This window comes from Diplodia corticola, assembly GCF_001883845.1.
Source record: "Diplodia corticola strain CBS 112549 chromosome Unknown scaffold5, whole genome shotgun sequence".
NCBI classification, from domain to species: Eukaryota; Fungi; Ascomycota; class Dothideomycetes; order Botryosphaeriales; family Botryosphaeriaceae; genus Diplodia; species Diplodia corticola.
Window position 1 is genome coordinate 159548 of NW_017971484.1, and position 22487 is coordinate 182034.

Sequence of the window (22487 nt, forward strand, 5' to 3'; positions counted from 1 at the left end):
TAAATAGTACAGCATTCTGCGTCGATCGTGGGGAGTAAATAAAACAAACACCTTTGACCCTCGCAACACTTTCTTACGTCGTAATCTTGCCTCCGTCTCCTACGTCCAAGTGTGACCGATTACCTACCCGACGGGGCCGGCGCCGCCCATGAGGAAGTCCAGCTTCCCCACCGGAACGCCCTTCATCCTGCAAATCGCATAGGCCATGGAGTCGTGGAACCAAAAGTTCGGGAAGATGACCTGGCTGAGCAGCTTGTGGCCCGCGTCCAGCTTGACGTTATGGCCCTGTCCCTCCTCGCCTGCAGTTTTCAACATCAGCAAAGAGGTCAGTCAGTCAGCGCAGGCGTTGCGTCGCAATCAAAAAGAAAAAAAAAAGGGAGAGAGAGAGAGAGAGAGAGAGAGAGAGAGAGAGAGACATATGCCGGGCAATGGGCAATCAATCAACCAGCTGACATACCAGACGACCACACCGACACGGGCCTGTTCTCCGCCCCCGCAATGTCCTCCGGCCTGACCGCCTGCAGGAACTCCATCGCATCGTGCACGAGCTGCTGCAGCTCGGCAAACGTGTGCCTGAGCTCGGGCTTGCCGTCCGTGGCCTTGAAGGCGTAGCCCTCGTTCAGCAGCGCGCCGTTGCGGGCCCACCGCGCCGCGAGCCGGATCTGCGACGTGAGCGGGTACATGTCGGGCGACAGCCGGGCCTCGAGCAGCTCCGCGTGCGGCTTGCCGTTGTCGTCGCACCAGGTTTCGGCCTGTGATGTTGGGGTTGGTTGGTTGGTTTTTAGAGTTGCGTGACGATGCATGGGTAGGTGTTCGCGATGGCGGTCATACTTTTTGGAGGACGGCGGAGAGGTTTTTGAGCTGGCGGATGAAGACGCCGACGCTGGTGTCGTAGAGGGAGAGCGACATGGTTGATGAGGTTTTCTTTCGTTGTCTCTTATTTGACTTTGAGCTGCCTGGTTATGGAGTTGTGGAGGAGTGGTGACGGAACACAGCACGTTCGAAGCTTATATATCTGGGCGGGCGGCGGTTGCCGAGTCAGCCACCGCTAGGCAACAATTGGTTTGTGGATACCATAGCTAGCTGACCCTTAAGATAGCATGAAATAATCCTGATAAGCGAATATCCACTAAAAGAATGTCTGCAATCGCGCGGCTTCAGCCAGTCGTTTTCGCCCCCGTTGATCCTTCGCACAGCCTCAATTTCCATTTCCGAAACAACCCCGGCACAATATGAAAGAAGACTTATCACCTTCCACGGTAAGCTTAACCGTCCGTGTTGTGGAGTCCCTTTATAGAAGAACCCGAAGCCTGCTTCTCACGTGCGAATGAGCTTTGGTGAATGCCATGGTTCGGGCTGTCAATATCATGCTTGATGATACCCGCGCCAGTCTCTGGATTCCTGCGAGTCATCTCAAACTCCTCCAACGCATACTCAGAATGTCCATAAAGAGCCATCTCGGCCAGCGCCTTGCCCAGCAGAGGTACGAATTTCATGCCCCAGCCAGCTGTGTAGACCATAATACTTTTCTCAGGCCCACCATCGAGATATTTCTTCGGTACGAAATCGAGAACAAACATGTTGTCTGTTGTGCGCGCCGGTCAGTACATCGCCTGCCTGGGATCGGCCGGCTTTGTCTGGAGCAAACTGGAACCACATGCCTGTACATGCCTTGATGTTAGTGGCGTGGAGCGGTCTTCGTGGTCATGCATCTGCAAGCAACCGAGAACACCTACTGGGAAATACTGTTCCACTGGGTCCCGCATTGGAGCTCCAATAACTAGCCACCATCTCCCAGATGTCGAGGTCAAGCGACATGTTGAAGCTCAGCTCCAGTACATGGTTGACGTAGGCTCCGGCGCCGATGATGACCTTCTTCGCCTTGTACGTGACTCTATCCGTGTTGTGTCGTAAGGTTTCCACCTGCCAACCGACGCTCTCATGAGCTCCGGGGCGACGGATTCTTACGACGTGCGTGTGCTGCTTAGCCGTAGCTCCGTAGTCTTTGGCCAGACCAAGAAGGGTCCTGACAAGGAGCTGGACGTTGATGACACCATTGTCGGGCGCGTAGATACCAATCCAATCCGACGGCAAGCTTTTTAACGGGTACCGCCTCTCGATTTCCCGTGTAGTCACTGATCCACCAAGTCAGCGTAGCAGCACTATGTCTTGAAAATAAAACGTACGCCATTGATAAGACATCTTGAGCCGTTTCAGGTTCGGAAGTGGTCCCAGCAAGGTCCCTTCAGAATGAAAGTAGGTAAGCAAACAACCTCTGAACGTATGATGATAGCGACGTGCCTTCCGGTGTGTGCTCGCCGTAGCTTATGTCACCAAAGTTTAAGAGGCCACTCATCCAGCGCAGTGAGGTGCCGGCATCCTTTTCAAGGTCGTCCCAAAGATCCATGGCCTTCTTGGCCAGATTAGCCATGTAGTTTTCCGTGTACCTGTTCAAGAAATGTTTAAGTAGGCGCGTCGCTCATTACGCGGTGGCCCTGAATAACTTACATGGTTCGAAACATGCGGGCGAAGTCATTGGAGCTTCCTGCCTGATTGAAGAAATTGTTTTGCTCGAGAATCAGGACTTTCTTGCCTGTCTTGGCTACCTCGTAGGCGGCTGACAATCCGACCGGACCACCACCTACGACAACAACATCGAACACCTCATTCGCCATGCCAAATGGTTCTTGAGTCATATTGCCGAGAAAGTCGATCGAAGTGTGCCTATATGTAGTTTCTTAGCAGTCCCTCGGAGAGTGGCTTTTCCGGAGCAATAATCGTGAAGATGACGCGCTCGTTGGTATGTTGGCTGGTAGATAGGTATGCGATGGCTTGGGTAACCAAGCAGGCGCGTACGCAGACTGCACGAATTCAGCGGGCATGCATGCAGGCGAGAAGGAGCCAGGTACGCCGGTATTACCGTTCTTGTAGCGTTGTTCCAGTAACGGTGTGTCGTTGTGTGGTGTCGATCTTTTGATGATGGAATGAGGTTCGATTGATGGCATGAGGATCAAGAGGGTCTGCCCCCGGGGTGTCCTCATATACCCGAAATTCGACTAAGCTTTGTGCTACATACAAGGATAACACGTGATTCAAGAAGAGGTTTTCGTGGGGCGCACCCGGCCGGTCGCATGCCTCATTCCTACACGACAACAGTTGGATCGCAAGCAGCTGTAGGCACGTACGCAACGGTGCCAAAATTATCGCTCTCATATCTCTTCTCCAGCCTATTGTTCTTCGCCTCGAGCTAAGCCAAGTGATCCCTCGGCAGCACTGCAGAGTTGTCCCAACACACAAGCTGCTCTCGTGGTCAAACCTTTGACCTCCGTTCACTTCAGGATGAATTCTACTGCCCCCTCTACTATTCACGATGCCAAAGCGGAGTGGGCCAGACTCTTGGTGCGCCAGAAGATCGCCGACGAGTTGAACGTGCTCAAGGCGAGGTCGGACAATCCAATTCCTCCCGAAGTTCTCCAGCCGCCAGACGCCAACAGGCCATACGCCCATGACAATCTCCCACTCGACCAGCAGCATGAAGCCTACAGCAGCAGGCCGTCCCAAGGCCACGACGGTTCGGGAAACCTGGACAAAATCGGCGCTCATCCACCGGGCAAGGTATGCATCGTCGGCGCCGGAGTCGCAGGCCTCTTCATCGCCATGATGCTGGACACCCTTGGGATTCCGTACGACATTTTGGAAGCCAACGAGAGAATCGGCGGCCGCGTCTACACCCATCGTTTCGGCCCGGGTCCGCACGACTACTACGACGTCGGCGCCATGCGCTTTCCCGACATCCCCATCATGCAGCTAGCCTTCGAACTGTTTGATTATCTCAAGCTGCCCAAAATCCCATACTACCTGGAAGGAGAGAACTGCCCCAAGCTCTTCAACAATCGCTTCTTCGTCAAGGGCGAGTTCGACCCTCACCATGTCAGCGAGAAGAAAGGCGGGCAGGTCCCCGACCATGTCGTTGACTGCGTAAACCACCATTTGAATGAGGCATTCTCTCCGTACAAGCAGGCGATGAAGAAATGCTTCCGAGAAGGGTTCGACGAACTCATGAAGGTGGACGATTACAGTACCAGAGAGTTTCTCAAGAGAGGCGGACCCGGTGGCAAGCTACCGCAATACAACTTCTTCGCCATCCAGTGGATGGAAACGCAGGATACGTCCACGAACTTGTACGACCAGGCCTTCTCTGAGAGCGTCATGGACTCACTCGACTTCGACTATCCTGTGGATGACAAGAAGCGCAAGGAAAGCAATTGCGACGAGCAGGAAATCGAAGAGGAAAACAAGGTGAAGTGGTACTGCATCGAAGGAGGCACTTCCCTCCTCACCGATTCTATGCATCATTCTCTCACGACCAAGGCCGAGACCAACAAACGGGTTGACACCATTTCGTGGGACAAGGACTGTCATCAGGAAGACAACATGTGGGTCAAGTGCGCCGAAGAGGAAAAGCCGCGAAGGGGGTATCACACCGTGTTCAACACGACCCCTCTAGGCTGCTTGGGCCGCATGGATTTACGTGGACTCAAACTGCATCCGTCACAAAAAGATGCCATCCGGAGTCTCCACTACGACGACTCGGCCAAGGTGGCACTCCAATTCGATCATCCGTGGTGGATCACAGAGTGCGGCATCAAAAAAGGCGGCGTCGCCTCGACAGATCTGCCACTGCGTACTTGCGTCTACCCCTCATACAACCTCCATGACCGAGGCCCTGCCGTCCTGCTGGCTTCGTACACTTGGGCGCAAGATGCGACGCGGATCGGCTCCGTTGTCGGCCCACCCAACGAGGACGAACTGGTGGAGATGCTCTTGGGGAACTTGGCTCTGCTCCATTCAAAGTTTACCAGATGCGGAGAGGACGAAAACAAGTACGAGCACATGTACAAGCTGATCAAGGAGGCCTACAAAGGCGTCCACCACGCTTATTCCTGGTCGCACGACTCGACGGCAGCTGGTGCCTTTGCCCTCTTCGGGCCAGGTCAGTTCAGACATCTGTATCCATACCTCACGAGACCGGCTGCCGACGGCAAGTTCCACATGGTCGGCGAGGCATCTAGTGCTCACCACGCCTGGATCGTCGGCGCGCTTGATAGTGCCCTCGCTGCTACCCAACTATACCTGCATCGCTTCGGGAAGTACGAACATATCGCTGTGCTCAGGGAAAAATGGGGCAACGTTGCTGAGTTGGACATGGGCGAGAAGGGAAGCGCACACCTGCAGATCTTACTGGGGTCGCTGCCCAAGAAGTTTCAGGTCAAGATCTAGGCCGATCTGGTCAATTGCGAATCCGTAATCATACCAGCTCAGGCTAAGCCTGCACTGCCAAAGATTGGTTAGGAGAGTTTTCTTGACATTCGTTTGCCTCATGCTTAATCTTTCGCAATTTTCATCAAGTCCGCCCAGAAACTTACTGTTTGTGCTCCGGCTGAGGCGTATATTTCAAGCATCCACAAAACTGTGCTTAAGGTATGAACAAGTTGGAATGTATACAGTAGTGGCAAAGACAGTTTTCTTCTCTCTTCTAAGAAGTGACTATATTGTGTGGCTGCATTCCAGATTTTTGTATCTACAAAATGGAGAACACACCTGTTCGCGCTGAACGTTAGTACATACGTACAAGAAACAGGAAACCCCTAGAACTTGCTTAATGAGTCACCAAGCTTCCACTTCGAAGAAATAGAAGCTTTGAGCACGTATGAACACTGCTGTTTAGAGCTATCGAGGTGATGGTTTATCGTTCTATGCTGACTTGACGGTCGAAAAAGTGTCAATGGGATCTCAGAGAACATCTTTCGCATGACAGCCGCGGACACAGGCAAATTCTTCACGATCACTGTCTCTGGATTTGAGGAGGGCAGCGGAAAGTGTAAGACGGTTCTTGTCGCCTGTGTGGTAGTCATACTTCGAAGAAGCGTCACGAACACTCGCGGACCAATGTATCCTGACTCGCGTTGGGCTCGAAGTGTGATCGAGAGTGGATGGTTAGTTCGAGCATTCAGAGCGTGCCAATCAAGATCGACTCTGCAAGAGTCTGGATCTGCGTGCTTGGCCGAGCTTACTTACTGCCACTGTGACATGCGGCTCTGTCAAGAAAGTAGATACCTCGGCAGCAGATTTGTGGACCTCATCAAGCGAGAGTCAAGGTTCCGAGTACTTGGAATTTGTCTACACCGTCTTTTGTTTCTCTCTCTCCATCTCTTTCAGAGCCGGTAAAAGGCTTATTAGCAGAGAGTGATAAGCAAACTACGCATAGATGTAAGGATCAATAAAGACTTGTATGTACAATAAACGATGATGAAATCCTACTTCTGTATTCATTTTCTGCGCCAGGGTACCACTAATTCAGGCCAGTTGAAACAGCCGGAACTCCGGAGGACGACGGATACCCGAGCACGGTAACCTGATGCTGGTGCGTGCATCCTCCAGTGTTTCGAGGCCTCGCCCAATCAACAGCGTCATGATAGTAATACGAGCCACACCACACCAAATCGCGCCTGACCCCGAGTTCAAGCGAACGTGCATAGTCTTGGCAACCTCCGAGGTATGATTGGAACGGGCAATATGTAGGGGCTTGGCGCCCTTTGCGGCCGTACACTCGACTGCACACCGTACGTGTCGGCCGGATTGACTCTATTCACATGGAGTCACGGAAGCGGCTCCGCAGAAAAGGTACTTGCAATGTAATCTGAGCGGCGAGTCGTGTGGTCGTTCAATTCTCTCATTAATAAAGCGGCGAACCTTCTCCTGGCTCTGGAGTAGGTAGAACCTCTCAACTTGTCCTTGTTCGTGACTTCTTGCCATTCGTTTGTCGTCCTTGTAAAAAATGCACTTCTCCACTGGACTTGTCACCGGCCTTCTGCCGGCTGCTGCTCTCGGCTTCTCGCACCTCGCTCGTCAGGAAGACAGCGCCCTAACGCCGAAGCATTACACCTGGACTGCCCCAGGCGAGGGCGACGGTACGGCGTCTTCTTTTGGAAGCCCCCTAAATCCCACATCCATACTAATCCTCCGAGTCTCGACAGTCCGCGCTCCCTGCCCCGTCCTCAACACACTGGCCAACCATGAATTCCTCCCCCACAACGGCAAGAACATCACCGTCGACAAGGCCATCACCGCTCTCGGCGATGCCATGAACATCTCCCCCGCCCTGGCAACCACCTTCTTCACCGGCGGCCTCAAAACGAACCCGACCCCCAATGCGACAGCAAGTGCCCCCCACCGCTCGCTCCACCCCCGCAACCAAGCCCCCTAGCTAACACGACAGTACGTACCTCACCGCAGTGGTTTGACCTCGACATGCTCCATAAGCACAACGTGCTCGAGCACGACGGCAGCCTCTCCCGGCGGGACATGCACTTCGACACGTCCAACAAGTTCGACGCCGCCACCTTCGCCAACTTCCTCTCCTACTTCGACGCCAACGCCACGGTGCTCGGCGTCAACGAGACCGCCGACGCGCGCGCCCGCCACGCGTACGACATGAGCAAGATGAACCCAGAGTTCACCATCACGTCGTCGATGCTGCCCATCATGGTGGGCGAGAGCGTGATGATGATGCTGGTGTGGGGCAGCGTCGAGGAGCCGGGCGCGCAGAGGGATTACTTCGAGTACTTTTTCAGTGAGTTGCTGATTCGCGGTTTGGTCTTGTTGGCGAGTTGCGTGCTGACTGGTTGCAGGGAACGAGCGCTTGCCGGTCGAGCTGGGGTGGACGCCCGGAGAGACGGAGATTGGGGTGCCGGTTGTGACGGCGATGATCACGGCCATGGTTGCTGCCAGCCCGACGGACGTCCCGCTGCTTTTCTCTCCGTGAAATGAGGTACGAGCTGTTTGAGGAAGCACATGCAGGATATGATCAACTCACGGGCTCGCTGAGTGTGCGGGCCAGGCCATGGTGCACACAGCTAGAGCCTAGCAAAAAGAAATGATACGATTTTAAAGCATCCGACTTGATGTTCAGAACCACTACCCATTCTCTCAATCGCTGGGGATGTATTGGGTAAGCGGACTCCATAACGCCATTCTCCAGCTCCATTCTCCTGTCCATCGCCTCGGCTCGTCGCTATCGCCCCTCATGACCTAGCTTTGATCGAGACAACACGGGGAGTGGAGTAAGAACCTCATTCGTCTACTCCGCCGTCCACGGGCATCGACAGTGGCTTCATGGAACAGGACGGTATTTACCACGTACTTGACTACCGAGACTTATATGTCTTTATAGACCTTTACATGTGTCCTGACGTTGGGTTTAGTTACACATGGAGGTCGTGGGCGACAGGTGATGTTAGCCAAGACGGGCCAAGAGTCGTCAAGGCGGAAGTCGGCAGTGACTGAGCCTCTCCGCCCACTCACACCAGCCACCAGAGCCGCCATCGGGAAAGAGTCTTGGCTGATGGGGCGTAGGAAGCATGGTATAAGACGCCAACCCGACCTGCATTTTGCCTGCCGCTTGCCCGGGTTCGATTTCCCTTGCCGCTCTTTTGTTTCCCCACCTATAAGCTGCTGCAGCCATGGTGGTCATACAGTATCTCAAAAAAGCCGGCACTTTGTTCGCTCCGCCTCCACAGAAGTCAGACGATGGACGTGATCAGTGGCCTTCGCGAGCCGCATTCCTCCTCGCCGCCATGGGTGGCTGCGCGGGCCAGGGCAACCTGCTGCGATATCCTTCCGTTGTCTACAACAATCACGGTCTCCAGTGGTTCATACCGTACCTTATGGCTGTTACGTTGATTGCGATTCCGTCGCTTATTCTGGAGATCTCGATAGGCCAGGCGTACCGAGGTGGGTCGCTCATGGCGTTCAACAACATCAACAAACGATTGAGAGGCGTCGGCCTCGGTCCGGTGTTCGTCAGCTTCGTCGTCGTCCAGTACTTTACAGTCAATCTAGCTTGGATCATGTCCTACTTCCGCCATTCCTTCACAAGTCCTCTCCCGTGGGAAGGGCGAATTGAACAGTTTTATTGGAACAACGTCATCGGCAACGTCGACTCGGTTGAGGGCAGCTTGAGTCAAGGCAACGACCATGTCACAGAGTACACTCGCTATCCCGGCACCGCCGTTCTCGGAGAGACTGTCGGGTGGAGCGTCTTCATCTGGTTCCTGATATGGATTTCCATCTTTCGCGGCGTGGGTCTCACTGGCCGGGTTGTGTATTTCACCATGGGGCTTCCTATTGTCACGACCATCATCTTCGTTGGACGTGCACTCTCACTTGAAAATGCCGGGGCAGGCGTCAAGCTTCTCTGGGCGACCTGGAGAAGCGACCAGCTCGCGTCACCGACCCTTTGGCAGACGGCCACTGGCCAAGTCTTTTTTTCCACCGGCATTGGATTCGGCTACTTTACGTCCTACGCCTCGTACAACGCGAAACATTCCAACGCCGTCATGGATGCACTTCTCATCTGCGGCAGCAACGTTTTGTTTGAGAACTTTGCAGCTTTTGCCGTATTCGGAGTCGTTGGATACCTCCGAAGGTGGCCGGAGGACGGGGTGAGACTGGGTGCTTTTGTCGTGGGGTTTCTGACGCTTCCGGAAGCTGTGCTCCAGATGCCCGGCGCCAACTGGTGGGCTATTCTTCTGTTCTTCACCCTTGTGGTCCTTGGATTCAGCTCAGCCTTCGTAATGCTGGACACTGCCGTAACCTTGGCGGTTGATTCAGGACTCAAGGTTTCGCGTCCAGTCATTGTCACCGCGCTGACCTTGGTGTCATTTCTCATGTGCCTACCATACTGCACAGAATTTGGCTACTACCTTTTGGATGGAATTGATAGATGGATCAACAACGTCGCTCTGATTTTTGTCGTCTGGTCTGAGGTCGTAAGCGCCACCACGGTATATCGCTGGGAGGACGTGGTCAGCCAAACCGGCTTGCCCGCGTTCACCGCCTACAACCTTGGATACTTTGGAGGACAGGTCGTCGGGATATCTGTCGCACACGGCACGGCGAACCCTGGGGCAGGAGCCGGAGCCGGATTTGGCTTCTACGTTCTCTGCACTCTTACGTCTGTTCTCATCGCGAAGACACCCGACTCCGACGCACCGAGCTTCTGGAACTCCAACGTTTTCCTCGGTCGACTCTGGTATCTGGCATTTTATTCCGTGAGTCTCGGTATACACTGCATATCCCAACTGGGCTAACTTTTGCTCCACAAGGGAAATCAATTGCGACGAGACCTGAACGTGGTGGTCGGTGGCGGGAAGAACTGGAACATCCCTACCTTCCTACCGCTTCTCCTCCGATACGTCAGCGGGCCGATTCTCGCAATAATCTTCAGCTTCGCCTATCCTGAGTTCCACTCCCTCCGCTACGATCCCATGATGATTGCCGGCTTCATCCTTTCGCATCTCTGCCTGCTGATGATCGTTTTCGGCTTCATCATGCCGAGGTACTACGAGTGTTTTGTACCGCCTCACAGACGCAGCGAAGGGGCAGAGGTGACAGTTGTCAACCTGACTGAGGGAAAAGACGCCGTCAACGTGTAGTGACATTTGAGGCAGATCTCCGGGGCGTAACACAAGACCAAAATGGAAGAATTCCGCCCAAAAAAAGTCTAATTCTAGGTTGGGAAGTAAGTGGCTTGCCCTATTACCACTTTTGGATTGAACTTGTGAGGCGTGTCTGCTGGAAATGCTTGGCGAGATTGGAAAAGCTATCCTTATTGGGGACCTTTGCCGGCATGTAGTCGAGAACATGGCGGCTATTGTGCGGATATCTCTGACAATCCCTATAAGAAGGTGGCCTAGTGCTGACCTTGCATATGCAGCGTCGCGCGTACCCCGTCAAAAATGCGTGGCGACTTTCGTCCCACTTTCTGACCTGGCGCGGCTCACAAGCGACAGGGAATAGACGCGGGAAATCGATAGCTAGTCGTCGCGCAGCAGAAATCCCTGCCTGTTTCGGCCTTTTGTTGCCTACGCCGTCGCCAAGTGATGGATCGTGGGGATGGGGGCCAAAGCAGAATCCCGGTAGGGTTCACTGTTCAGCATGAATGCAAACAGCTATTTAATGAGAAGGAAACCGAAATGTCGGTGAAACTTGCGTCAGCCCGTTCAGTCTCTGATTTTGCACCAGCTTTTATGCTCATTCGTCGCAGCCATGGAGGAAGAGAAAAACCAACCGGTGCCGGAAAAGAGGACCATCAATGTAGCAGAGCTCTCCCAAGAGGAGGCTGACAAGCTCCGCTCCCAGGCCCTCAGCTCCGACCGGGACACGATTCCACCAGGCTACTTCTCCAGCATCCGCATTGTCGGCACCTTCGTGGGGATTGCGCTGGCCCTCGTGGCCACGTATTTTGCATACCAAGCGGGTGCGTCCGTCATCATCAGCATCAACGAAGACATCGGCCCCAGCGAAAACTCTTCTCTCTTCGCCATCGTATGGACCGCAGCCCAGCCCATTTCCATCTTGCTGTTCGGCTCGCTTTCCGACCGCTTCGGCCGGCGGAACTGGGCGCTGGCGGCCAACGTGCTGGGCATCGTGGGCGGCATCGTGGCCTGCACCGCCAAGACCATGAACACGCTGATCGGCGCCATGGTCCTGCTCGGTCTCGCGTCTGGCGTTCCGGCGTCGTATCCTCTCCTGACTGGCGAGTTGGCCACCAACAGGGGCAAGTTCTTGGCCACCATCACCGTCGTTGTTCCCAATGTCATCGCCACCGGCTTTGGTCCGTATATCGGACAGCGCCTGGTCGTCTACTCCAGCTGGCGCTGGATTTTCATCATCTACATCATCATGATGGGTGAGTAGGCTCTACCGTCCCCTGCCATTTCCACGCTGACTCTCTGCATAGTCCCAGCCACCCTTTGCTGGTATCTCTGGTATCATCCGCCGACCTTTGTGCAGCTCCACGGCCACGACTTCAAGCGAAAGGAGGCTCTCAAGAACATTGACTACTTCGGAGTCCTATTGCTGACCGCAGGCCTGACGCTGTTCCTGCTGGGTGTCTCCTGGGGCGGCACAACGACAGCCTTGACGTGGGATTCGCCCCGCATCCTGGGGCTTCTGATATCGGGAATCATCTGCTGCGTCTCCTTTGTCATCTACGAGTGCCTCGTCCCCGCATCGCCCATCGTCCCGATGCGCTTCTTCCGGGACGTGCGCGGATTCGCCTGCATCAACGTCATGTCGGCCGTCTTCGGCTGCATCAACATCGCCTTCTTCATCCTCTGGCCGTCCCAGGTCATCCACATCTTCGGCAGCACCGGCGACTGGGAGCAGACGGCCTGGATGAGCTGCACCGTCAACTTCGGCATCTGGGCCGGCATCATCATGTAAGTCGACGACGGCCGGACAATGACGAGAATACGTGACCACCACCTGCTGACCCGCTCGACGTCGAAACTCGAAAGCGTCGGCCCGCTCTACCACATCATCAAGCACATCCGCTTGCAGCTCGTCGTCGCCACCGCCTGGATGTCCATCTTCCTCGGCGTCATCACCACCGCCCACGCCGGCAACCGCCCCGCCGCCATCGCCGTCTCCTTCCTCTCCTGCCTGCCCATCGGCTGGGGCGAGGTCGTCACCATGCTGCTCGTGCAGTACCTCGTCGACGACCGCGACCTCGGCGCCGCATTCGGTGCGTACGCAGCCTCACCTCTCTCCTCCTTTCCTCCTCCCCTACCCCTCTCCCAGAACGCAGACTGACCGACGCTTCCCCCCTCACCACAGCCGTCACATCCGCCAACCGCACCATCCTCGGCTGCATCTTCACCTCCATCTTCTCCGCCATCCTCACCGCCAAGCTCCCCACCGAGCTCTCCGCCACGCTCGTCCCGCGCGCCCTCTCCGCCGGCCTCGACCCTTCCTCCGTCCCCGCCATGCTCGCCGCCGTCGTCGCGGGCAACGGGACCGCGCTGGCGCAGGTGCCGGGGCTGGACGGCAGCAACACGGCGCTGCTGCGGACCGTCGAGGCGGGCGCGAGCGACGCGTGGGCGGGGGCGTATGCGTACGTCTATTACTGCGCGTTGGCGCTGGGGCTGTGTGCGGTGGGGGCGGCGGCGTGGACGCGGGATATGGATGGGTATTTGACGGGGCATATTTCGAGGCAGATTTATGGGAGGGGGGAGGGGGGGGTGGATGTTTTGGAGAAGGTGGGGGGTGGGGTGGGGGGTGGGGTGGGTGTTGCGGAGCGGGGGGAGTAGGTTTGGGTTTGGGGTTGGTGGGGTCTGGCGGCGCTGTTTGTGCTGCTGGCTGAGTGGCGACGGTACGTGACAGGGCGCGGCGACGGAGGCGAGATTGGAACTGGACGTGCGGTCGAGTCGGTTTGTCCGATGGGTGGGGATTGTAAATAGGGGCGCGTTCTTAGATGTTGAGTCAGATGTGCTTTGAGAACCGTATCGAATCTTGTTGCTCGTGTCTAGACTATCACTGGTAAGCCGACTTCGCTCATGGTGCTCTCAAGAAGGGCATTCTCACATGTCTATTCATCCACCGCTTTTCATTTGCAACAGCTCACCTTCCATCTTCTTTCACCTGCACTACCCAATCAACAACGCAAACGGTGTGCTTCCCACCATACCCATTCACCCTTTCACTACAGACTCCTTCCTGTTCTTATTCGCCATTATCCCGCGTCACCCCCTTTCACCATTCAGCTCCGTCCAGACCTCTCGATTTCTTACCTCCATCCAGAAACCTCCGATGTCATGGAAGACAGGCGATCAAACCAGCACAGCGAGTGGCATTTCGACAAAAGACTAGCAAGCTCCTATATGAAGTACTTTATTAGTTTCAGTTTCATGTAATCCCAACGCCTTGTGACGTGAGGCCCCGAAAGAGTACGTACCCCGGAAAGCTATGGGCGACTCCTCTTAGCGGCACTACTAGTAGCATGTTTTGCGAAGCTCATGGGACCCTAGGTGTTATGAGGGCGACGGGTTAGCCTGAGTTTCCCGCCCAGGTACTACTCCGGCGACACTTGTGACGACACAAGCTCAGCGTCGACAGCCCTGCGAACCAAATAGCATTCATGGATACTGGTACAAAGCAGTTGAGCTACGCTCGTGTAGTTGATTGGAGCTCCATTGCTGGAGGATAACAACCATCATTTCGTGGCCCAGTAGGCCGAGTCCTTATATGTGCTCGTATAGAGGAATTTCAGAAAACCAGTAGTCTATTGCAAGTAGGGATGTTGAGATTACCGGCAGAGGGGGTATCGCTGCCGGCACTGCCACTACCCCTGTTTTGCCGGTTCTGCCGGCAATTGGCAGTAGATTTATAAGCGCCGCAGTAGGCAAGGCGCTCTATAAGATAAGCGTAGCCACCCGTATAAAATATCGTGTTTACCGGTAGTGGTTTGCCGTCCGTCTACGAATATTGTAGTGTTGGGCCTCCTAGCTATTTTATAATATAACTACCCCCCTAGCCTCAAAACGCTTATATACGAAGTACCATCGGTTGCTTAAACGAGTCATCCTACGAAGTAGTAAGGTGGCTACGAGTATCGTTAATTTACATGCATCAGGCGAGGGTTAATAATCGCATTACCGGTAGCGCGAGATGGCTGGCGGCACTGCCGCGTCACTGCCGGCACTGCCACCCCTGCCGGCTGCCGCATAATACCCCTAATTGCAAGACAGTCGAACGGCGTAGTAGAGCGTGGTAAGGAGTCAAGCCGATCGGGCGCTTGCATCCGTGGCCAAATGCCATAGCCATATCCGTCAATACCCTTGGCAATTCAAGGGGGTCACTGTAGGAAATCATACCAACGAACATACACGGCGAGCGATGACGCGGTCGTACTCCCTCTCTGCGTGGAGTGCCCCTGACATCCCCCCCTGTGCAAGTAAATTACCTAATCAATAGAGGTTGGATGCGAGACGCAATTGAACTCAGTGGCCGTCGTGGTGGATCAAACACAAGTCGCCCGATCGCTTGCTCACTTCCCACCTGTACTACCACCCGGCTAGCTGCATATCCGCCGCCGGCCGAACAGTCAATCCTGCCGCGAGCCGAGACGGGGAATCGGGTTATCCACAGATCTCGGTGCACTCGTCTCGCGGCTGTCGAGATCATCCGGCTCTATTGAGTAAGTAAGACGCGGCAAAAACGTCCGACTTCCCTTTTGCCTGCCTGCCTGCCTCCTCCGATTCGACGTCTTTCCCATCTGCCTCGTTTTTGCTTTTTTTCTTCTTCTTCTGCCACTCATCAACCCACTTTCTTAATATGTGGGGCGCCGCGCCGCCCTGACGAACTTCGCGGAATTCTTCAAGCGTTCTGCAAAAAAAAAAAAAAAAACCGGCAATCGGCCCCACGACGACCCGCCATCTACTGCCCTGAGCCAGCGACCGCGCGCCAAACACCCCCACTCATTGTTATTTGTTTTTTTTTCTCTCCAATTTCGATGGCGCTCTATCTCTTGCTCTCTCAAAACCGTTTCTCGGGTAGGATGCGCCGCCGGATACACACGTGTCGGGTGCTTCCGAGCCGGCCGGCCGCGGTCGACGCTTGGACGAGAGTCGGCAAAATTTCAAAAAAGAAAGAAATAAAATGCCGGTGTGTGTGCGTGTGTGAGTGGTGCGTGTGTGCGTTTGTGCCTCTCGTCAAATCGCGATCGAGTTCCCACGTTCCCACCGCTCATCTTGCCCCCCCTGTAGATGGTCGAAATGAGCTTAAGGCCGAGAAAGAGCGTTGAACGGTCGACGGGTGGTCAGTGCAGCCGCCGCGTATCGTCGCCGACTGTCTAATCCACACCTCGGCTCTTGATCACCAATGCTTGCATGTGACGGATGGGCGCAACGGCAATTGAGGGAGAAAGAGAGGTACAGGGCTTGCTGCTGCTCTGGCCCTGTCGAGCGAATGGCCATCGTTGCAGAAGTCACGAGAGCAGCTTCCAGGCGAGCAAGATCGTCACGCACTATCGACCTTGGCGACAGATCGGCTTCGGGACTACTCCGTTGACGCGTGCAAAGCAGAGTTTAGCCTCAACTGGGAAACCATCAGAAAGGCAGGGTTATAGGAGATATAGTTTGAGTGATTATAGTTTGAACAAAACGTCGTTGGTATATGACGATCTGGCGGATCGGGCTTCGATCAGCAACACCTTTTACTGTTCGCGCTTAGGCTGTGTGAGTCTATTGAATGCCGCCGTCGCTAATCATACAAGGGGGTGGTTAACGGCGTCGCTATTGTATGCATTGAATTGTTCGGCCGCTAGGTGCTCGTTTTTCATCGGGCTCCGCCTGCAGCGATCATGTGCGGATTCACAGTCAAGTTCTCCATGTGGTTGCGTGTTTCTCAGATGGTGTCCATTTTAAGTATATGGAGAAAGGAGAGCAGTGCATTGCAGAAGGTGGAACGGGGTATGGACGTTGATTGAACATATGGTGGGTATAACGTGTGGTATTAAAGGGAGAGGTGTTGTAATCGACAACAGACGATCAGATCATTACTTTTGGTGCGTGGGTGGGGGTATCCTGGTCTAGATTTCATCGTCTCCACGACAGGGGAACCTCGTCATCTTGGCGGCTCCCGTGGTGAAAGGTGTTGTGCTCTTTGCTACTCCTGCTGCTGGCGTGCTCCGACGGCTGCGAGATGCTCTCCGGGTTGATGTCCTGAGGGTCTGAGACCTGCACCGTCACCTCGCGCTTGGTATAGATCTGGTTGAGCCCTTCAGCGTGTTCCTCCTCGTCGTACTTTTGCGCCGACACGGTCGACGTGTGGTTCTGCTCCTGGAAGACGTCGAGGGCGACGTCCTTGCCCGTGGCCGTGGTGCGCGGGTTGAAAGCGAAGCGGCTGTGGCCGTGGCTGGTCGACGTGGTGCCCAGGTTGCGCTCGCTGATGGATTCCTTGGAGATGCGCGTGATCAAATTGGTCATGGACAGCTCGATCTTGAGCTTGACCGTGTACGCGACGGGATGGAACTGGATGAAGACGGCGCCGTTCTTGAGGAACATGGTGCCGATGATGAGCACCTAGAGAATCGCTGTTAGTTGGGTAGCCATGTGGGGTGTGGCAGCCGCGGGCGACTTACATCCATGCCGACGGATATCAGAATAATGTGGGTGTTGAATCGGGCCAGAGCGTTGTACTTCTGGAGTCCGTTGGCGATGAGACGCTTCTTCACCTGGTCAATGAAGTACCAGTTGAGAGCTGCATCGTTCAGGCCGATTAGGACCTTTGTGATCTTGTCCCAGACGTTGTTGACCTCTGTGAATCTGCGGACAGGGTAAGCGTGGTGTTCGTCTTCTCGGAGCGCAGTGGGAGCTGGTACATACTTCTCAGGGGCGCCCAAGTGTGCAGGCAGCCAGATGCAGAAGACGGAGATGTTGATGAGGGAAATGAAAGTGATGGTGCCCCATCGGATATAGCTGAGGACGCGGCTGTCCATGGAGATGATGGCCACTCGATTGACGATGATCTGGAGAATGAACTGGATTTCGAAAACCCATGACAGCAGGATGAAAAAGAAGGTGGGCAATCTGGGAGTGGTCAGCGGTGCGGGCAAGCGGCAGGTGGGATGAAAGCTACGTTGGTGGAAGCACGCCCTCGAGGAACAACCAGGCCAGGATGGCGATGGCAGTGTTGGCGGCCAGTTCCCCCCACACCATCCACACAAACAGACTTCGCCATGGGTTCCGGTTCCGGGCGGTGATCTTGTAGGCATCCCAGGCGGTCAGGTAGCCAAAGCCCAGGAAGAAGCCGAAGGCAATGGAGGACACCTTGGTGTCGGTCATGGAGGTGTCCATGGCTGGCGAGGGTTGGTGGAGCGGGAGGGCCGGGGTGGCCGTGTACGGAATCCGAAAGGTGACAGGAAAGCATGGCGGAATGGCGGCGCAAGGGCGGCAGTTTTTACATATGAGACGAGAGTGGGTTCGCCGAGTTTGGGCAGAGTGCCGGAGATGGACCGGGGGAAATCATGGTTGCAAGAGAATGAACGGGGGCACGTCTCGGTCCACAGTTTCTGGCTGGTCCCTGCCAAGGGCCGTGGAGGGCGGATGGGCTGAGTGCTCGGGTTGTTCCTGCATGTCGCCAGACGGCTACGGAACGCGGCTAGAAGTCGAAAGATCGGGCAGGCCAGGCCGGAGCTGGCGGGGGTCGCTGGGCTGCATGACCACGGTCCTGGCGAGGTGGGAATAATGCGGGGAGCAAACTGTTTCATCTGCACATGGTCCGGCCAAGCCGCACGTGGAATGACGCGCCAGCTGCCAGCCTGCCATGCAGGCAGGAAGGAGCTGAGGCTCACGAGACGGCAGCGTGCTTCACCGCGGCATAACGGTACTGGTAGTGGCTGTACCCCAGGCTCGCTGGTGGTGATGAGGGTACGAGACGATCTACCTAAGCCCGACAGTGACGGTACATACATCCGAGGCCAGCAGACGGAAGGCGTGCGGGCCGGTCTGGGCGGACGAAAGTGCCGGGGCGTCGTGCACCGTGCGTGACGTCCGTTTCTCTGAGGCAGCTTGGGCGGGCCAGAGCCACGGCGCTAGAGAGAGGTCAGCCCGTCCGAAACGCCTGCTCCGAGCCGCCGAGTGCCAGAGGAAGGCTGCCCCCGCCGCGTGTCGGGGCAGGCTGGCGGGCTGGCGGGCTGGCGGGCTGGCGGTGTCGCGTCTGGATGCGGGAGATTGGGCGGGATGGAGTCGAAGTGGAGGCGTTCGTGGAAAGCACTGGTGAGGTGCAAGCGGGATGCAAGCGGGATGCAAGTGGGATGGATGATGCGCGCGTCTCGGCTCGTTCCCGGCGTCGCTTCCTTTCCGACTCTCGCTCTCAGTCCCGCCTGCCCAAAGCCGCCCTTGTGCCCTCGACCGCCCTCGACCCCTCGCCCGTCGTCGACCACCGTCGTCGACCACCGCAGCCTCCCTGTGGCAAGCGTCGTAATCTCCGGCTGCGATTGTCCAGCAGCAGCCGCCCCTATTCGCCCGCCGACGGCATGAAGAGCGACGCGGCGATCACCAGCCTCATCCATGTTTCGCGCTGTTGACCGCTCCCCCGCTACCTCGCCAGTTCCCCTCTCGTCAATGCCATGCGGAGAGGGGAGCGGGTGCCGGCCACGGCAGACAGGGCCTGGCTGATCGCATCGCGCGTGGCATGACGGATCACCACCAATATTTATTTCGCCTTTTCTGATCTCGGGCGGACGGAGCACCCTCGGATCTGCCGTGCCTTGCACCAGCCCGATCAGCACCAGCTCGTCTGTTTGCCCAACCGTCGCCAACGGCGCTGCCCATTTCTCGCCTTGCCGCTGTCCGACTGTTGCAGTCCATCTTCACTCAGATCCCGTCATCTTACCCGCAGCTCGCTTCCACAGACGATCCTATCAATTTTCCGCCGGAGAATAAGCCCCCTCCCCACTGTTGCCACGGAAAAACGCGAGCGTCGCTGTCAAAGTCTCGCATCTCTCGTATCGACAAGGCTCCTTCGCTGCTGCTGGCGATCCAGGGACACCTGTGGAGAACAAGCCACCAATCACCAACCATCGTCCAGACACATTGCCTGCTTCATTGTTGCGCAATACTCATTTCGCGTCGCGGCATCCCTCTTCCGCTTACCCGCCTAGCTCGTCGTCAATTGCCACTGCGTCGCCTCTCTCATGCGTTACGCATGACAGCATGCTGCAAAACAAGATTTCCTTTCCCGAACCTTGCAGCCTTTACCGTGATCATCACTCCCTCTTCCGCTGTGGACAAGCTCAGACAAGTCGACTTTGCGAAAAACGGAGCCCCTGACGGCATCTTCCGGGGACCTATGTCTCCTCCACGTGCGAAACCAACCTCCCACTTGCACACCAAGTAGTACACGCGCGGTTGCAATAGAGTTGTCTCTTTAAACGACATCGGCCGATCCTCAGGCAGGGACGAGTCAGTACGCCGACTGGTTGCGCCACTCGTATTTTCTTGACTCGTAGCAACCACCAAGGCCCGCGGCTTTTCGCCAAATCGCTACCAATCAGGCTCTGGTCAACTCTCCCAAACGCCTCGGATTGCGACATCTCTCTTCTTGATCCCCTCGATTGGGGATGCTTGCTTTGCGCTCAAGCCCAACCGTTTCCCCAGATCCATAAATATCCTCCGCTGCTTGGCAAGACATTTCGCTATGACTCGTGCAACACGCGCGCTCTCTCTCCATGATGCATGTTCAATGTGCATCCTATTGCTAAGTAGTAAATCCATGACGGCCTCGGGATGAGGGCTCAGTGCACCGACATGCATCGCGGCAGCACGTATCACACAATAGGAATAATGTGACCGCCGTAGTAAACTTGGAAATTGGGATGTATCTTACAAATGTCGACCCAAGTGATAGTATACACCTTGGCCCACACTAGGCAAGGCGCAAGTATCTGATGTGTCAGTTACCTCTCCATCACTTTTAAGAAAAGGTAACGATGCAGGATTGATCACAGTATACTTAATTGTTCATCTTTGCAAACCACGTTTGCTGATGTTTGCACAACATAGAGCGCCTTATCCAAGAGAAAAGGGATCGTTTCCAAAGCTGACCATTCCAAGTATACGCGCTCCAGTGAGTCGACCTACAATGCGTTTTCAGTTACGCACACAGGAGCGTTTGATAGCCGGAAGCCCGCCACATTCACATAAAGTGCAAGTACAACGACGATCAAAGCACAGCATAAACAGCAGGAGGGAAACGAAATCTCCAGGCCATGACGCAAGCCGCGCCTCCGGCTTCCGTGATCTACAGTCGCCTAAGATCAAATCGATGCCTCAACGCGTATTCCTCACGCGCTTCCACCCAACGTAGTCGTTCCTACACAAGGCGGCATTCAGCCCGGGTCGGGAACTGCCGTACCTCCTCCAAAGCCCGCCGTGATGATCGGGCTGTGGGCGTCCGACAGTCGACAAAGCCACTACCTGTGGAGCTGCACGCCTCCGTCCGGGAGCAACAAGTAACTCGCTCCCCGAGCGTCATGCGCGTTGCCAACATCACAGCCAACAAGCATGTATAACTGACACCTTCAGTTGAAACCTCTCCCCGAAAAGAGAGAGAGAGAAAAAAAAAAAAAGGACGTTTCTCGCCGCTCATGAGATAAACGATGCACAATCTCTGCACACAGCATGGCCCATCAGGGACCAGTCAGGCTATCCCGCTCTCCCTCGTTTTTTGTTCTCCACCACCATTGCTCCTGTGCCGCGTGGACGAGGAGGCAAAAAAAAAAACATCTACAACGACGACGCCGACATCCTTGTATAAAAAAAAAACCGCAAAATGCGGCACGTTTCTCCCACTTACTCCAATATAGTCGCGCAGCGGACGACCACTACCAACGTAAATAAACCGTTTTCCCCCGCGACTATCCTTTCTCTCTCTCTTTTGATTCCCTCTCTGCCCGCGCGCGATAGGTCGCCGTCGAAGAAGCGAAGCGGCTCGCACGGCCGCCGCCTCGGGGATTATAAGGAGCCGCAGTGGCCGGTGGACGAGTTGGGATGACAACGTGCAGGAACATGTTGGCCACGGCGAGAGGAAGGCGGGGAGGGGGGTTTATAGCGACGACGGGGAAGGAGGAGGAGGAGCAAGAGCTTTTGATGACAGGTTGGCGGCTATGGAAATGCTGCTGGCCTCCTCCTCGCAGCCGACTGCCAACGATGAGACATCCCAAACAGGCTGCATGCGGTGCCGGGGCTTCCAGCTGAACAGGCATCTTCCCTCCGTCAACGCCCCTCCGTTGCCCGGCTTCCTCGATCACGTCCTTGCATTGCCGGCCGGCCTCTGCGCGATTCTCTCCAGCCAGCCATCCCGGCCAGCTGGATCGCGCCGCGGACCCCCCGTTCGAAATCGAATGGCGCAAGTGAGGCGGCCGTTTCCGTACTTCGGCGGGATTGTAGTGCACGATGGCGCCCGCTCTCGGGGATGGCGATTTGCCCCTCTTCGATCGCGGGGGGCTGCACTAGAAGCGTGGCTCAGAGCGTCGGTTAGGTCGGTGGAGGTTGGTGGGGACGTAGACGAATATGGCTTTGAGGTTTGGCGGGCCCCCTTGGCTGACTACCTCGTCGCTGGAAGATTTTGGGTCCGCACTCAATTCCGAGTCCTTCGTGGAGCTATACGGTGCGCTCAGGGTGTGATCGCTGAAGGTGGTGGATCGTAAAAGTCATGGTGTAGATATCGGGGTAGACGTGCGGGCAGCATCAGCAAGTTTGTCACCCTTTCGGAAAGCCACCTGTGGTAGCCGTCAGCACACCACAACACAGTTCAGTAGCGCTGAACAGCCTACGCGCTGCACCACAACCACCAGCCCAGACGCGCGAGTCCGACGTCAGAAGCAAGCGATGGGCGGAGCTCAGATAGTCCGCATTCTCAAAGTCGTACCACCACCCCCCGAGCTCCGTCCCGCGTCGCACCCCAAAATCCACAACACTTGCGAACGCCCAGACTCTTCCAGCCCTCTCCATCCTAAACCGGCCCCAGAACCCCGACCCAGCAACGTTCACGAAACGGTACTCTCCCATACCCCCATTCAGAGCGTGCCGGTCGCAGGTCCGCATGGATGCTAATCAAAAGTCCGATGGCCCTCCATTCCA

General features: G+C 55.8%; 7 protein-coding genes across 7 annotated transcripts; 4 read left to right on the forward strand and 3 right to left on the reverse strand.

Annotated features, from left to right (window-relative positions):
- Positions 1 to 123: 123 nt before the first annotated feature.
- BKCO1_500057 (uncharacterized protein) lies at positions 124 to 909 on the reverse strand (the record flags this gene model as incomplete). Its single annotated transcript, XM_020276879.1, has 3 exons — positions 124 to 299; positions 458 to 752; positions 832 to 909. The coding sequence occupies 3 exons, from the start codon at positions 907 to 909 to the stop codon at positions 124 to 126; spliced, it is 549 nt and encodes a 182-aa protein (XP_020134049.1).
- Positions 910 to 1265: 356 nt separating this feature from the next.
- On the reverse strand, positions 1266 to 2696 carry BKCO1_500058 (amine oxidase (flavin-containing); the record flags this gene model as incomplete). The annotated part of the gene is made up of 5 exons (XM_020276880.1): positions 1266 to 1585; positions 1737 to 2135; positions 2187 to 2243; positions 2335 to 2447; positions 2509 to 2696. 5 exons carry the CDS (start codon positions 2694 to 2696, stop codon positions 1266 to 1268), a joined length of 1077 nt encoding a protein of 358 aa, XP_020134052.1.
- Positions 2697 to 3339: 643 nt separating this feature from the next.
- BKCO1_500059 (l-amino acid oxidase) lies at positions 3340 to 5280 on the forward strand (the record flags this gene model as incomplete). The annotated part of the gene is made up of 1 exon (XM_020276881.1): positions 3340 to 5280. One exon carries the CDS (start codon positions 3340 to 3342, stop codon positions 5278 to 5280), a length of 1941 nt encoding a protein of 646 aa, XP_020134053.1.
- Positions 5281 to 6838: 1558 nt separating this feature from the next.
- On the forward strand, positions 6839 to 7825 carry BKCO1_500060 (deoxyribonuclease-related protein; the record flags this gene model as incomplete). The annotated part of the gene is made up of 4 exons (XM_020276883.1): positions 6839 to 6971; positions 7038 to 7219; positions 7297 to 7633; positions 7692 to 7825. The coding sequence occupies 4 exons, from the start codon at positions 6839 to 6841 to the stop codon at positions 7823 to 7825; spliced, it is 786 nt and encodes a 261-aa protein (XP_020134155.1).
- Positions 7826 to 8522: 697 nt separating this feature from the next.
- BKCO1_500061 (sodium:neurotransmitter symporter family protein) lies at positions 8523 to 10496 on the forward strand (the record flags this gene model as incomplete). The annotated part of the gene is made up of 2 exons (XM_020276884.1): positions 8523 to 10112; positions 10167 to 10496. 2 exons carry the CDS (start codon positions 8523 to 8525, stop codon positions 10494 to 10496), a joined length of 1920 nt encoding a protein of 639 aa, XP_020134154.1.
- A 613-nt stretch (positions 10497 to 11109) lies between these two features.
- BKCO1_500062 (trichothecene efflux pump) lies at positions 11110 to 13154 on the forward strand (the record flags this gene model as incomplete). Its single annotated transcript, XM_020276885.1, has 4 exons — positions 11110 to 11752; positions 11804 to 12284; positions 12363 to 12589; positions 12646 to 13154. The coding sequence occupies 4 exons, from the start codon at positions 11110 to 11112 to the stop codon at positions 13152 to 13154; spliced, it is 1860 nt and encodes a 619-aa protein (XP_020134153.1).
- Positions 13155 to 16439: 3285 nt separating this feature from the next.
- On the reverse strand, positions 16440 to 17699 carry BKCO1_500063 (uncharacterized protein; the record flags this gene model as incomplete). Its single annotated transcript, XM_020276886.1, has 4 exons — positions 16440 to 16925; positions 16985 to 17168; positions 17229 to 17432; positions 17482 to 17699. 4 exons carry the CDS (start codon positions 17697 to 17699, stop codon positions 16440 to 16442), a joined length of 1092 nt encoding a protein of 363 aa, XP_020134152.1.
- Positions 17700 to 22487: the final 4788 nt, after the last annotated feature.